The 14,517-nt window shown below is 48.5% G+C and overlaps 3 protein-coding genes across 3 annotated transcripts; all 3 read right to left on the bottom strand.

Annotated features, from left to right (window-relative positions):
* Positions 1–69: 69 nt before the first annotated feature.
* On the bottom strand, positions 70–4,059 carry TrAFT101_005768 (uncharacterized protein; the record flags this gene model as incomplete). The annotated part of the gene is made up of 7 exons (XM_066127584.1): positions 70–434; positions 515–677; positions 754–2,557; positions 2,613–3,182; positions 3,244–3,268; positions 3,329–3,576; positions 3,632–4,059. 7 exons carry the CDS (start codon positions 4,057–4,059, stop codon positions 70–72), a joined length of 3,603 nt encoding a protein of 1,200 aa, XP_065983696.1.
* Positions 4,060–5,526: 1,467 nt separating this feature from the next.
* Positions 5,527–8,254, bottom strand: TrAFT101_005767 (uncharacterized protein; the record flags this gene model as incomplete). Its single annotated transcript, XM_024905584.2, has 3 exons — positions 5,527–7,469; positions 7,534–7,764; positions 7,831–8,254. 3 exons carry the CDS (start codon positions 8,252–8,254, stop codon positions 5,527–5,529), a joined length of 2,598 nt encoding a protein of 865 aa, XP_024760268.1.
* Positions 8,255–9,178: 924 nt separating this feature from the next.
* TrAFT101_005766 (uncharacterized protein) lies at positions 9,179–11,985 on the bottom strand (the record flags this gene model as incomplete). Its single annotated transcript, XM_024903912.2, has 3 exons — positions 9,179–10,672; positions 10,892–11,692; positions 11,755–11,985. 3 exons carry the CDS (start codon positions 11,983–11,985, stop codon positions 9,179–9,181), a joined length of 2,526 nt encoding a protein of 841 aa, XP_024760267.1.
* Positions 11,986–14,517: the final 2,532 nt, after the last annotated feature.

The raw sequence follows: 14,517 nt of genomic DNA, 5'->3' as shown, positions 1-14,517 counted from the left end.
GTCAACAGTCGGAACAGAGGCTCAATCATCTCACACAGAAACAGATCCAACTATTTTTCCACAATAGTTTCACATTGGCTCCGGACTTACCGACCTGATTGGCTCTGCCAATATCCGCGGCGCTACCTCCCGCATCCAGGGATGTTCAAGGCACTGCTTAGCCGTAAACCGCTTCCTAGAGTTGACCACCAGCATGTTGTCAATTAGATCCAAGGCAGGATCGCCGACCTTGTCCCAGTATGGTGACGGATAATCGAATCGGCCCTCTTTGATTTGCTGAGAGAGGGTATATGGGAAGTCTTTGCTGTACATCTCATCGCTAAAGGGGGGGAAGCCACATAGGCAGATGTACATGACGACTCCGCAGGACCAGATGTCTACTGAGAATCCGTATTTCCGCTCCCTTGAGTCTGCGAGTACCTCGGGGGCCACGTCTACGAGCAAGATATTAGCAATCATTCTGTTTCATGAGCTGGCGTGAACACGTAAAGATACAGGAGAGAGAGTATCGTACAGCTAGGTGTTCCACAGAGAGTCGTCGTTAGCACTAATGCTCCGGCATCGGCGCCAATATTCTTTGCCAGCCCAAAGTCTGCAATCTTTATGGTTGGGGTTTCTTCCTCCAGCAACAGGATGTTCTCTGGTTTGATATCACGATGTACCCATCCCAGGTCATGCTACCCCCCTATAATTAGATCTTGATCCATATAATCGTTTTGTATGCAGTAGGTAGCGGCTAAAAGAGGAACTCACCAAAAATTCTAGTGCAGAGAGTAGCTGCAAGAATATCTTTCGCGTCTCTTCTTCTGACAGAAATTGCTTTACTACGATGTAGTTGAAAAGCTCTCCATGTGGCGCCAGTTCCAGCACCATGTAAATGGTCTTAAGAGAGTAGTCCGCGAATAGATCGACAATCCCCAAGATATTCGGATGAGAATTCTTTTGCAGTGCCTGCAGCGCTTTAAACTCCAAAATGATACCCTTTCGTTTCCAGGCATCGTTCTCTACATTAGTACAAACTTTTACTGCGTGTCTGACACCCGTCACTCTATTGGAGCATAGAAATACTTCGGCAAAGTGGCCCCTGCCAAGTTTCTCAGTCATTTCGTATCGTTTAGAAAAACCAATGCTATAATTTGTTTCTTCCAAGGCGTCCAAGAAATCATCTGCCCTGGAATCTGCTCCCGATACCTCTAGTCTTCTGATACCAGAAGCAGCTATTTCTTCCTCTTGAATGACATTTAGCCCCTCCATGAGCCTTGAGCTTTGTCTTTGCAGTGGCCTGTCGGCAACAGTATCATAATTGGCCGTGAGTTTTCTGACGAGCTGGTGTAGGCCCTTGCGGGAGGCTATAATAGAGGCACGACGTCCAGCTGGACCCTTGGGGAGAACTGCCCCTTGATCTGAGAGGAAGTTGGCAATGGCTTCTAGACCATTACGAGTTGCGATGCTCAGCACTGAATCTCCCCATACCGTTTCGGCCTTAAAGTCGGCTCCCGCTTCGACCAAGATTTTGACGGCGTCAATGTTGACGCTAGAAACTGCAGACATGAGCGCAGTCCAGTCGCCGGAAGCTTTCAGGTTAACGTCTGCCCCTTTACTGAGTAAGGCCTTGATCACATCTTCATACCCGCATCTTGCTGCTCTCTGCAGCGCAGTTTCATCCATATGATCTCGAGCATCAACTTCGGCGCCGAGCTCAAGAAGCACTTGTACGTTATTGGCGTGGCCAAAAGCAGCAGAACGAATCAAAGCCGTCTCCCCATCGCTTCCCCTATCGTCAACTGCATGGCCACTTGATACCATGTATCTCAGAGTATCTGGGACATCAAAGGCAGAGATCAATACAAGCGCGGGCACATGTCTGGGAAAGTCCTGGCTCCAATGCGTATACCGATTAGACTTCAAACTCCATGCTTGGTTAGCAGCCTCTAACGCGGCCGTGTTGGAGATGAAGTATTCAAGCTTTGGTAAGATTTCGGTGCTCTCAATATGAACAATTTCGGCACCCCAGTATTTGGCAGCGTAATCAAGAAATGGATACTGCGTTAAGCGGAGAGACATGCCGGCATCGTCTGTGCAGGGGCCACTGGAAAAGTTGGGCAATGCTAGGTATGTCAGACTGATATTTGTAAGGCTAAGTTGCGCCCTCTTTATTAACAGTCTGTGATACTCTTCAAAGTATTGCTGAGCGGTATAGTGGACTAGACGGACGACTTGCGATTCAGCATCAACCATAACCAAGCCGCTGCAGGCTTCCGTTAAAATGTCGCCGTCCGGTAAGTCATCTTGTTCAAGTACTTCTCCGTCCGGTAATTCTCGTGTGGCATATAGGTGTTGCAAGTCTTGGACTGTGAAATTTCTTCTGGCACAAATTACCCAAAATAGGACTGCCTCAGCCAGTTCAGCGAATTCTGTTTCTTGATTCTCTATCCTCTCATATGCGTCTGCGTACATGGCATCTAACGTTTTGGGCAAGGTTTTCAATGCAGATCGCACCTCTCTGCAGCTAAGTTTCTTTGACAGAGAATTCATGTGTAGTTTCGCCAATAAGAACCTATCATGTCTGGAATTAGCACAGCTCTTAGATAATGCTCATGTGTTCAACTTACATCCCCTGAGATTCTTGGATTATGGTTTTGATGATCTCGTCTTTCAAGGCGGGGTCTTTACTAACATGTTTTGAGAGTATATGCTGCTCTCGTATGCATGCATTTAAAAAAGTCTCAATATCGTCTTGATGAGCAGAAATCTTTATTATAGACGCTTCACTGAAATAGACGTCAAATCTGCTAGAAGATCTAGAAGTGCACATTATCTTGACTGATGAACCTAGAGAAGAAACTGCCTTGACAAATCGAAGAGCCTCTTCATTCGACTCTGCACACTCATCAAGAGCGTCGATGATGACATGGAATGATTCAAACATTGAAACCAACTTGCCAAGTATATCAGTAATTTGCGTCAATGTGGGACGAGTGTTGTATTTCTGATGCTGGCTATACAGCGTAGCTACTTCAGATGGCAATACTTCAGCTGAACTTTGAAGCACTTGCTGAAGTATGCTCGAAAGGAGAGCAGCGCTTGACTGGCTGCTACGCTGTCTATAGTCGCAGTAGATGTATGAGCAAAAACTGCGAGTATGTGGTGGTTCTTGTTCGAGATGGTTGATGACCAACGAACTTGTGAGATTGTTAGCAGCAGTCTATACATGAAGTTAAGAGTATGATACGAATCACATACGAGAGTCTTGTCTTGCCAGCTCCAGCTGTAGATTTCATCGTCAGCAGCTTTTATATAAAAGAATCTTCAGGGCTGTTAGACTGACGTATGCCTGGACACCAGAGAGTTCCAGTGTTGCCATTCACCCAGCTACGGAATCTCTCATGTTTCAACAACCAGGTGCCAGTCCCAGGCTGCACGCTCTCCAGAACACTGAGATGCCTGGCGCGAAAAGACAGTGGGCTGAGCCAATTGATGATCTTCTGCGTGTCTGCATCTCGAGATCTTGCTTCTGAGCCTTCTACGTTATCGGCGATTCTATCAAGCTTGAGGTTCGCCGATTTCGCCAATTCTCTAATACAGGATTAGCACGTATTAATCTACAATACAGTGAGTACGAGCCATGTACGCAATATTGTTCTGCAAAACAAGGTTGAAATGGCTTTTCAATCTCTCTAGGCACGCAAGCAGCTCCGCCACTTTCTTCTGATCAAACGGCCACGTAAACGGCTGTGCCAACCGTCTTAGATTATCCTGAGGGGCAAGCTCGGCAACAATCTCCTCTAGCACCTGCTGGAAGAGCTGCAGTGGGCCGTTCGAGACGCTCAACGAATCGATGGACTGTGGCTTCAGCGTGCTGGAGTCGTCCAAGATGGCCTCCGAATCCTCCAAACGGTCTTGCAGCATTTCCACAAGGCATACCGTGCTCCGGAGCTCGTCTCGAAGGCGAATCCTATCGGCCGACCCCCTCTTGATGTCCTTGAGATACTGTGTGACGGTCGTCGCGAGCTGCAGCACAGCGATAACACCGGCCGAGACCCCTGTAGGGCCGCCCATGCCGGCGCAGAGCCAGTGCGCCTAGACGACGAGGCAATCGCTCGGCTTCAAGGCCAACAACGAGGCCACGCGGTGATTTGCAAGAAAAGAGGCCGTCCGGTGCTTGTCTTGTCCAGCGGCGATGCTATTTACAACGTTGTTCCAGGTGCGGGGCTGCCAGGCATCAAAGGATCCTCATCTCACCACCATGGCAGTATTACTCCAATAGGAAAGCAGGTACGTACAGCACATGTGCCTCCATCGTCCACCGCCTCAGACATCAAGCAACATGCCGAACAAGCAGTACCACCTCCTATATCTGCGATAGGTATCTGCGATAGGTATCTGCGATAGGTAGGTGATACAGACTCGGCACAATCTTGGCACCATCTCAGTGTGATCAACGCTTGGCGTGCTCGTGCTGCCAATCACAAGCCAAAAGTCATTCGGGATAATCGAGATGCCCTCCAGCCGCCAATAGCTCCGATCTCTCCTCTCACATCTACAAACATCTCTCTCTCTCTTTCTCTCTCTCATTCCTTCACAGAATTATTGTTCAATACCGCAGTCAATAAATGCCTGCCCTTCCTCCCCATTCCACATAGTCCCTTCTACAAAAGGACGAGAGGAAACTTGGGATCCTATATATGTATCCCGCAAACGCGTCCCAAAACCACTTTACGCGCTTCCCTTAATCAATATACGCGGTCCTCCCTTAAATAGTCGACAACGGCACACTGTTCCTGAGACTCTCGTCCCGCACCCACAGCACAGAAGAGGAAGAGGAAGGGAAAAAAAGGGGGGGAACCACTTAGCCTTGCCATTCCCTTAGAGAGAGATGGACCCGTTTCTTTGTGATAGGATTTGATCTTGATCCAGCTCGTGGTCAAAGCGCCCAAGCCCGTGAGAACTTTTTTTTGCTTCTTCTTTTCATCCTTCCGCCACCGCGGAAGAAATCCAGCTTTCGATGTGAGACATGTTACGTACGGCTGCCGCAAACGGTCATCTGTTGCCCATGTCCCACTCTGTTATACCGCTTGATTGGCGCGCTGGAGAAACAAAAAGTTCAGCCACAGATGCAAAAGGCCTGTCATTGAACAAAGGTGCTTTTCACCATCACCCAATCACTGCGTCGGGGCCAGATATATGTTCACAACATGTTTATTATTACTCGCGCTTGTTTCTAAAAACTGCCGAAATCCCAACCCAACATCCCATCCAAATTTCGCCAAGGAGCCCAAGACACCGCAAACGCCTCGTCGTTTATTCCCAAGTAGATCCTTTAGCCGTTAATCACTCAAGTATCATGTTCCCTTCCTATCAATGTGGTATCCACCCGCAGTTTTTTGCTTTTTGCTTTCTCTTGCCGGCTGTAGACGATTTCCGAAAGTTCGAATAGCTCCAGTCCATAGCACCCTAATGAAACATTATCCAAGCCCTAATCCTTTTTCTGTAAATCCCGTAGCCTGTATCCTCTATAATCGTTGTCTACCAATCACTCGGAATAAGAACATGTGCGTTCAGTGTAGGCTCTGTCCGCCGCCTCTTCATTGACCTAGGGCTGTCATCGTGCTCAGCCCCAACCGCAGATGACGGTGTTGCGACACCTGTGATGTGCCATTGACTCGGATTCCATAGCACCGAGTGGTCGCCCGGATCCGCTCTGGGCTGTGCCGAGGGCGCAGTGCCCCATTCGTTGCCCGTGGGCGTCGAGGTAGGAGCGCCGGGCCAGCTATCCAGAGCCGGCATGTCCCAGCCCTGGATGCTGGTCGCGTCGTCGTAGACAAGTTGAGTGGATGGGTCCAGCGAGGCAGCCGTCGTTGCGGTTAGAAACTGGTTGACGCTAGTCGTTGACATTGGCTTCATATCCGCATAGCCTGCTGGCCCCTCAAAGTATGAAGGCCCGGAGGCCAACGACAGTGAGTGTGAACGGTCACTCGCTGGCCCGCCCACTGCTGTGCCTACCGTTGGCAAGTAACTGTTCACATCCGGATTGGCACCCAAACTGGGGTCAAAGCTCCCGCCCGCATAAGGGCCATGGATGGTCGCTGTTGGTGGCGGCGTGGCCAGTCCTCCCGGAAAGTCAAACACGTTGATGTTTGTTTGTACTGCTGGCGGCACTGGCGCAACTTGCGCAACGCCTGAGGCGCTATCCCATGCCGAGCTCAGGTTCCCAGCCATGATGCCCGTGAGCTGCTGGCTCATGCTGGGTGTCGGCGACATGACGACATCTCTGGACATGTTGGCCGAAGGATACACCAAGGCCTTTTGCTGATGGTATCGCGACATGGGGTCGTTGATCGTCAGCCATCGCCACGATGTTCCTGACGGCTTGAAGACCGGGTTGTACTTGTACCATTGATTTGTAGTGTTGAAGCGCCAGAAGATGATGGCTTGCCTCTTCCACTGTGATGAATCTGGCGCACGGGACCACAGCTCTTGATACATGGCAACTTTGCAGATCAAGTCACTGCCTGTTGGCTCGCGGCGGCCCCATGAAGCCGCATCTCCCTCGTCCTCGGATCTCTTGCGCTTACTGCCGGTCCTCTCTAGCTCGTGCTTCTTAGATTCGTGTCGCTTCTCCTTCTTGCGTTGGTGCTCCACATCAGGATATTGCACGGCTGTGCTCAAAATGCTGGCCCACTCAACAGCAGGGAAAGGCACGTGGATATCCTGTCGGGGCCGCATGTGGCAGCTGCAGTCATTTTTAGAGTCGCTGCATCCCCGATGGTGGATGCCGCTCTCGTTGGTATAAACGCCGCGCTTCGAGTCGTCGCCGTACAGCTCGTCTGGTCGAGTCAATCGGGTAACGCACTTCCAGTGGTGTTGCTGTAGGTTAGGCTGCGTGATGGCCACCTCAACAAATCCAGTGAGCTCTGATCCTGAAGGGAACTTTGCGTGTTCGTGCAGCTCCAAAGTCGAACATATTTCCAGCAAAAGGCAGTCCTGGTCCCTAGCTGGCAGATCTAGTGTCTCATACATGGCCGGCGCATCCTTTGCCCATCGTCGAGTCACAGTCTTCACACACGCTGATGTAGCCTGGTCCAGGGCCCGGGTATATTCATGGAGTAAGACATCTTTACCCAGGGCATCGGGGAAGTCGTCGCAGTTAGTATATTTGCTCAGATGAGGAAACGATGCCTGGTCCAAGGGCATGTTGTTTGCGTCATACGCAACATCGTCCCGGATTTTAATCTCCGCCGAAGACACGAGGAGCTCGCATGTTTTGGGACGCACTGTGATCGATCCCTGTAGCGACAACAGCTGTTTGAAGTAGTCGTAGTTTGGTCTCACATCCGGTACCCGGCCTTCAGCCAACGCCGTCAAGATGGGGTTGGACTTGAAAGACTCTTGCTCCTCTTCATCGTAATAGTCGTCAGAATTAGTGGATCCAGGTTCCTTTTTCTCTTCAGATGGGAAAAGAAAATGAACTAAAAGTAGGAAAAAGAGGTCAATAAGCCAGTCAGCTTTCACAAGAACTTGGAATGCACCTACAGCATCGTAAATCTTCGAAAAATTTCTTGACCACTTGCATGTGACTGGACACTTGCTTACGTCCCATTTGCTCAATGCTGTCATTGCTGTTGTCGATGCGGAAAATTTCTTTGCTGCCTAGGAGCTCTACGCAGATAACGAAGATGTACTCGCTGATCAGCATATTCCGGCCATGGAGTTTTCCGGCCATGGAAAACTTCCGCCGGCCCATGTGAGGCATGAGGAGTACCGCTAGATGGCTTTCGTCAGCTTCTTGAGGGGAGCGGAAATAAATAACAATAAATAAAGGCAACTTACAGTCGACAAAGGCATCTTCGAGTTCTGGGCGTCTCCAAACGCCTCCTTTGTCCTTTTGTGTGTCTTTATGAGCTTGTCTGTTGCGGTACTGTTTGAAGGCAGGACAATAGTAGAGGGGGTTAATCTCCTGTCGGCCTTTGCGAGTTTGCCTAGGCTGATGACGAGGTGCTTGAAGCCTAGAGTAAAGAACCTCGATAGATTGGGATGGAACTATATGAGTGGGAAGGGTTGGCGGTATCGAAGATACCGGATGAGTCTGGTAACATGGAATATTACTGTTGAAGCTATGTGCTTGAGCATTGCCAGCGGCCTCTCGCAGAGGCTGGCGAACACCATTCACACTTCGCCTTGCGTCCATATACTCTGGAGCATGCGGGATGCCCTGTGAGGGGAGGACTGGCCTTGGTTGGTAGATGGATGGCATGATAGAGGCCCGATGAGAGGCAAGGAATGCCCAACAAAGAGATGTTCGAAAGCTCAGCTCCAACCCAAAAGCCACAGACCAAGCCGTGGATGAGGAAAAAAGCAGAGTCTGATGGACAAGAAATGTGGGAAGGAATTCGGGACGTGGAATGGTGGGATAAGTGTAAGCTTTGTACGAGGCAAAGAACTGTCATTGGAACGAACATGTCTTCCTAAGGAGAGAGTCGATAACATATAGACTCGAGACTCGGGAGGGTATGGGCAGGGCCAACGGATTGTATTGACAAAGGGGAGAGGACGGGGGGGGTTAGCAGCTTGTCTTTTGGCCCCTCCAACCCAGGAAAGATACATGCTTCTAAGCTATCAAGATTTCATCCATCTGCAAAGCATCTAAGATGTGACATGGGAGCTGGCGCAGCGGGGGTGGGACCCAGCCAGGCATCTCTTAACGGGGCGGCAACTCTACGTCCAAGAAAACCACTTCTATGAGCCAATGAAGCACAGCTAGGACACCCACCAGCACATGGCAGCGTGAGGTCTGTTACGAGGGGCGTTGGGCATGCAAGGGAGTCTGAAGGCGGGGCCAGGACGCCATGGTCTCACCCACCCTCTCCCCCAGACACATGCGCACCATATCATCTCAGGTGCGGTTCTCCAGGTATGTAGAACGATATTAACATCAAACACAGCGCGGTCACGGCCCCTGGGCATCGCGAAACTTGAATTCTTCGCTGAAGATCCCGGACAGCTGATGACCCCACGCGATGCGCATGGAGAGGGCCGTTGTAGAAGTTCGACAATGGGACACACCCCTCCCCTTGCCAAGGGATGGTTTCCTATGCTCAATAGAGCGTGGGCTAGGGCACAGCTCAGCCTTGTCAGTGCAACACAGGCAATGAATATAGTTTTGCTTCGCCTTTTTACCTTAAGCCTCAAGCTCATCCTCGTCATTGCCAATAGTAACCTTTTTCCTCCCTCCTCCAGTAAGCTGCTGAAGGGCCATTTTATTGGCCTGGCCCCCTACCTTGCGTTGCATCTTCTCGATCTCTTCCTCAGCATCGACAGCCTCGGCGGCAGCAAAGTCTAATACTAGTCGCCGCCCGAGAAGGTGGGTATCTTTCAATGCATTTAGTGCATTCTCTGCCTCTCGAGGGGTTACAAAATCAGCAAATGCAAAACCTCTTGCGGTATAGTCGGCCTTCTTTGGAACGCGGACAGATCTAAGTTGGCCATAAGTACCAAATAGAGTCCGGATGTCTTTCTTTGTGGCTTGGAAAGGCAGGTTCTTGATGACGATCTTGGTTCTCTGAGCCGCAGCCTTCTTAGCCATGTCCTCCCGCCGTCTCTCCTCTGCGGCGTCGTGGCCCCTGTGCGAGGCTTTGACACCCAAAGTATGACCATCCAAGACGTAGCCATCCATGGTCTTGAGAGCCGCCTGAGCTTGACTCTTAGACCGAAACTCTACAAAGCCAAAGCCCATGCTGAGCGTCTGGCCAGGTTTTTTAGGATCTATTTTTGTCTTGACACGAGCTGAGACGAATCCGTCAAGAGGTTCAAAAGCTTCTGCCAGTCTGTTGGTTGTCGTGGCAAAGTTTAAATTGCGGACAAAGAGCGATGCGGTTTCCGCAGGTTCCTCTACCTTATCGCCGCTTGACAGCAAATCATCCACACTCAATTTTTGGACCCCCGTGCGCTGTTCCCCAAGGGGGCTAGCTTGATCCTGAGCGGAGCCGTTCTTGAAGAGATCGACTGGCGCCTTTTCCAAGAAAAGGACGCTGTCTTTGACTCGACGGTACGCCATCTTGCCAAATGCGGCCTTTGCATGGTTCAACTGGGCGAATTGGATGATGGCAATGGTGCCGGTCGGGGGCATGAGAACTCTGAGAACTGGGCCACACTCCTCAAACATTTTCCGGAGTTCTTCCATAGAAGTACCATACGGGAAATTCTTAACAAGAATGGACGTCCCACCACGCTTGTGTGATTTGAAGGCGTCCAAATCCACGCCGTTTGAAGCAAAAAAAGCCTTCGTTTCCTGGATGACTGTCGTTTCTGCGATAGCTTGCTTAACACCCGCGTCCGCAGATGTAGGATCAAGCACTTCAGATTTTGAAACACCCAAACGCGCCGCAACTGAGGCGTTTACAGCGTCCTGGCTCATATACAATGAATTCCAGTTGAAGACACTTGTTGACGCCTCAGCTTTTTTGCGTATCAGGTTTTGTTTCTTCAGGGGTAATTTCGACATTCCAAACTCGTCCTGGAGCTTCTTGGCTTCAGCTGGAATGATGTGCAGAATTCGCCCCTGGAAAGTTACCCCATCGAGAGCTTGAAATGCTTTCACAGCATCGGATGAATCATCGTAAAGCACCAACGCAAATCCCTTACGGACTCCAGAAGCATTGGTTGGCAAATGTACCTGACTAAGTTAGCCATCTGTCCAGCTATACACAAACCACAAAAAGCATCATTTGAAATATGGACAGGAGATCAGAGAGTCGAAGCATCTACTAAAATAATCGCCCAGGTTCACATCACATGCAGAAGCATAAGATGTCCCTATCTTGGGGTTCATCACGTTGCCTGTTTTTTCTTTTTTTTTTTTGACACGAAGGAAAGAAAAAAAAAATCAGCTTACCTCTTGTAAAGTGCCAAATTCTCCAAACTTCTGATGGAGATCTTCTTCCGTAGCAGTATAGGGAAGGTTTCGGACAAAGAGCCGAGACGTCCGGGTGATAGTTGCAATCGCATCATCTGCACCCGTAGCTTCTGCTCCCTGATCATTTGCTTGGTCAGGGGCATCTTCACTAACGACTTCATGAGAGGAATGCAGTGTGTTGGTGTTTTCTCCGTCATCTCGCACGGCCTCATCAAGCGCTGCCTGTTCGGCAGGCTGGGGAAGGTCGTCAGGGTCGACCAGATCTAGCAATCGGTTTGTCCGTGACCTTAACCAGTCGTCATCTGTTGCATCAACTGACGTTTGAGGGGCCTCCTCGGTTTCTTGGGGTTTCACATCGTCGGCTACAACTTCTTCTGCCACAGATTGGGTTCCTTCATCTAAAGTCGTCTCCCTAGGTAGTCGTTGGTTCATCACCAGACTTCGACTCGCCTCAGACGATTCTGTCTTGCGAAGCTTCTCTTGTCTCTTGGGGATTTGCTCATATTCGTTATCACTCTCGCCCTCTTCAACAAGGGCCTCACCACCTGTGGCGAGCCCGGTCATGTCGGCGTCAGGATTTGTTTCATCTGCAAGGACACCCCCCTTGCCCGCCTTCATCACGCGGAGAAACTCTCGCAGCTTGGGATCGGACTCATCTAGATCCTCTCGCTTCCGCTTCTTAGAATCACCCTCCTCCTTCAGATGGGGACGAGGGTTGTTCGCCACACGCGCATCGGAATGAACTGCTCTCTGGCTCTTATCAAGGGCTGGATCTGAGATCTATCATTCCATTAGAACAAGTTTGTTTACAGGTCGTTGGCGGCATCACGGGTTGCACTTACGGGCTTAGCGGGCTCGACAGATATCTTGGACATACGAATGTATGACTTGTTGAAGTACTTGACGGCCCCTTGGGCATCTTCGGGTGTTTTGTAACCGACATAGCCGATACGCCTCTGGGGGATCAGCTTGACATCCGTGATCTCGCGGTTCTTGGCTGAAAAATGCTTCCGAACATCCGCCTCTGTGATGTTAGGCGGGAGGCCTTTTACAAAAATTCTGGATGTCTCCATGATTGCAATGTGCCTGGATTGTACGGAAGCAATAGCCTGATTGTCAGCCTGCAGGCATGCTTGATAATAAATCCGATCTGTTGAAGATTTACAGTTGGAAGGACGGGAAAAAATTTAGAAAAAAAAAAAATCGTCGTTGATATTTACAATGGTTGGACAGTGGGGCAGCAAGAAATTTATGTGGTCCGTGCGTTTTATCGCGTATTAGCTTCGAGTCCGGCGAGAACGTGTGCTTACCCTAGATCTACTAGTATGGTCGAGGTTATTTTGTGCAACCTCTGTCAGAATAAATCAGTAAAGTAATATTGTGCTAGATTGTCATTGAATTCATGGTTTCTTACCATCAGAGAACTTTTGACGAATTGCAGAGTCTCTGGGTACAGTAATTTTATCGATAATACGCCAAAAGAAAAAAAAAAAAATGACAATACGCGCTACGAATACTGCGACATGCATATGCTCATTCTTTGCAAGTCCTCTTGTGTTGTACATGTTGCATGTGGCTATCTACTTGCGGCAATGGAGGGAGTCGTTGTATATTAAAGAGGAGGTTGTCTAAAATAATTCCTCCAGCTATCCAACATTCCATACCGATTAAGTGACGGGATGTTCTATTCGCCAACCCATTGCCGATGTTGTATATAAGAGGCGACCAGAAGTATTTAGATGGTATTATTAGACAACGGAGCTAATATAACATTATTCTGCTAGCTGAGGCTATACTTCTTTCGAACACCAGAAATATAAAATCTTTGAGCATTTTCTGGAGAGACTGGAGTCGAAGATCGAGAGTCTAGTAGCCAGAGATAAGTTATACCAGTAGACTTGGAGGAAACAGTTCGTTAATCTAATAAACACGAGCTGAGGACACGCAACTTCCACCTGGAGGGCCGCTAATGTACATAGCCACCATACATGAAATGTATTCACCCCATTGATATGCAATGGGTGTTAGTTTGGAGTGGTATTGCCGAGTCTTGTCATTTGTGAATAAATATAAATGCGAGCCCAAGTCAGGTTGAATAATATGGGCAAGATTGCTTTCCTCTTTTAGACGCAAAGAAATGATATATATATGATTAAGAATGTCAATCTTGCCTTAAAGGTTCATTACGCCGCTTTGTACAGACCATGGCTCCGAAAGGCAGCCAAACACAAAGAATGGCGATCATTCTCGTCTAGTCTTAGGCTCGTGTACGATATGTGAACGTCTATTCTAAGTTTCACGCTTTCCTGACCAATTGGTATTGCAAGTCCACATACTTATCAACAAATTCGTGTTGCGGCGAGTTCTGACGTTGAAGTTTACATACATGCATGACTAGATATTTCCGTCGAAAATTAATAACTCTTTCCGTGATTTCTGAATAAAATGAACTACACTCACTAGAGTGTCGATAACATAAAAAGAAAATTGCGAAATTTCGATACTCTTGAACTCTTCCGGGTTCGCTTACAAACAATATTTGATGGGCGATTAGCGAGTGTCCACAAATACACAGTGACCCTGAATAGTGCAACTGCTTCACACAATTCAGCTCACAGGCCAGTAGGCTTCTTATTACGCCTTCTGAATCGTACATGGTGGATGTATGTAAGATTGCTTGGGATTATCTTAGCGTTAAAATCCATTTCTGGCATGAGCAGTGTAAAACAGGTGACTGGAGCTAATGTGGAGTTTATCGTTGGGTGGAGAGAGATGATGAAAAATTGACATCGGGAGAGAGCGAGAGTAGACAGCTGCTTCAACTATTCGTATCGCTGGTAAATCTTGGCAGAGAAGAGTTTGTGTTCTTCAATGATCCCTGGGCCACCTAGGTCGTTGATCACTTCGTTTAGTATGGCAGTCATAACTCTTCGTTTGTAACTCATTCACGTCGATGGCGGCCATGGATGTCATCTTTGGCTCCCTTTTAAAAGAGTTTACGGTGAAGATTGATACAGTCTAGGTAATCGTATAAGTGTTCTCGTATTTCATCCATCAACAGTCGCCCCTTTCAGACATTCCAAGAGTAATACACGTACTCAACACCTTTTTCTTCTTCTTTATATTCACGAATAATATAGTAGTCATCTAAATCCCAAAGGATAGTCGTTTTTATAAGTTCTCAGCAATACACTCAGACTTAGACAAAGCAATTTGGCTTATAAGTTGCAGTCGTCTTTGTCTTCATACCTACAAGTTTGAACATCGGGGGTCATCTCAGAGCATTGTGGTGGAAGTAACCTGGCAGTAATACCCAGTTGCCCCCGCAATCTCACATGGCATTGACTGAAATCTAGTAGCATAAAGATTGAGAATTCGCTTTGTGCTTGGCTATAATTTATAACATCTCATATATTCTACTACGATATCCCAGGCTGCGGGATATAGACTCTTATGAAGATGAGCATGAAACGGCGTAAATAAGTGCATCGCATCTTTGCTAAAGCTCACGCAAAAGTGCTTCTTGGTTATTTCTTAAACACCAATCATCTTCATGTATAACCAGCACATTCCACCAAGTAGACGTCTTGATTTGTCCCATCTCT

This window comes from Trichoderma asperellum, chromosome 3, assembly GCF_020647865.1.
Source record: "Trichoderma asperellum chromosome 3, complete sequence".
Taxonomy (NCBI): Eukaryota; Fungi; Ascomycota; class Sordariomycetes; order Hypocreales; family Hypocreaceae; genus Trichoderma; species Trichoderma asperellum.
This window is presented reverse-complemented; position numbering and strand designations above follow the sequence as displayed.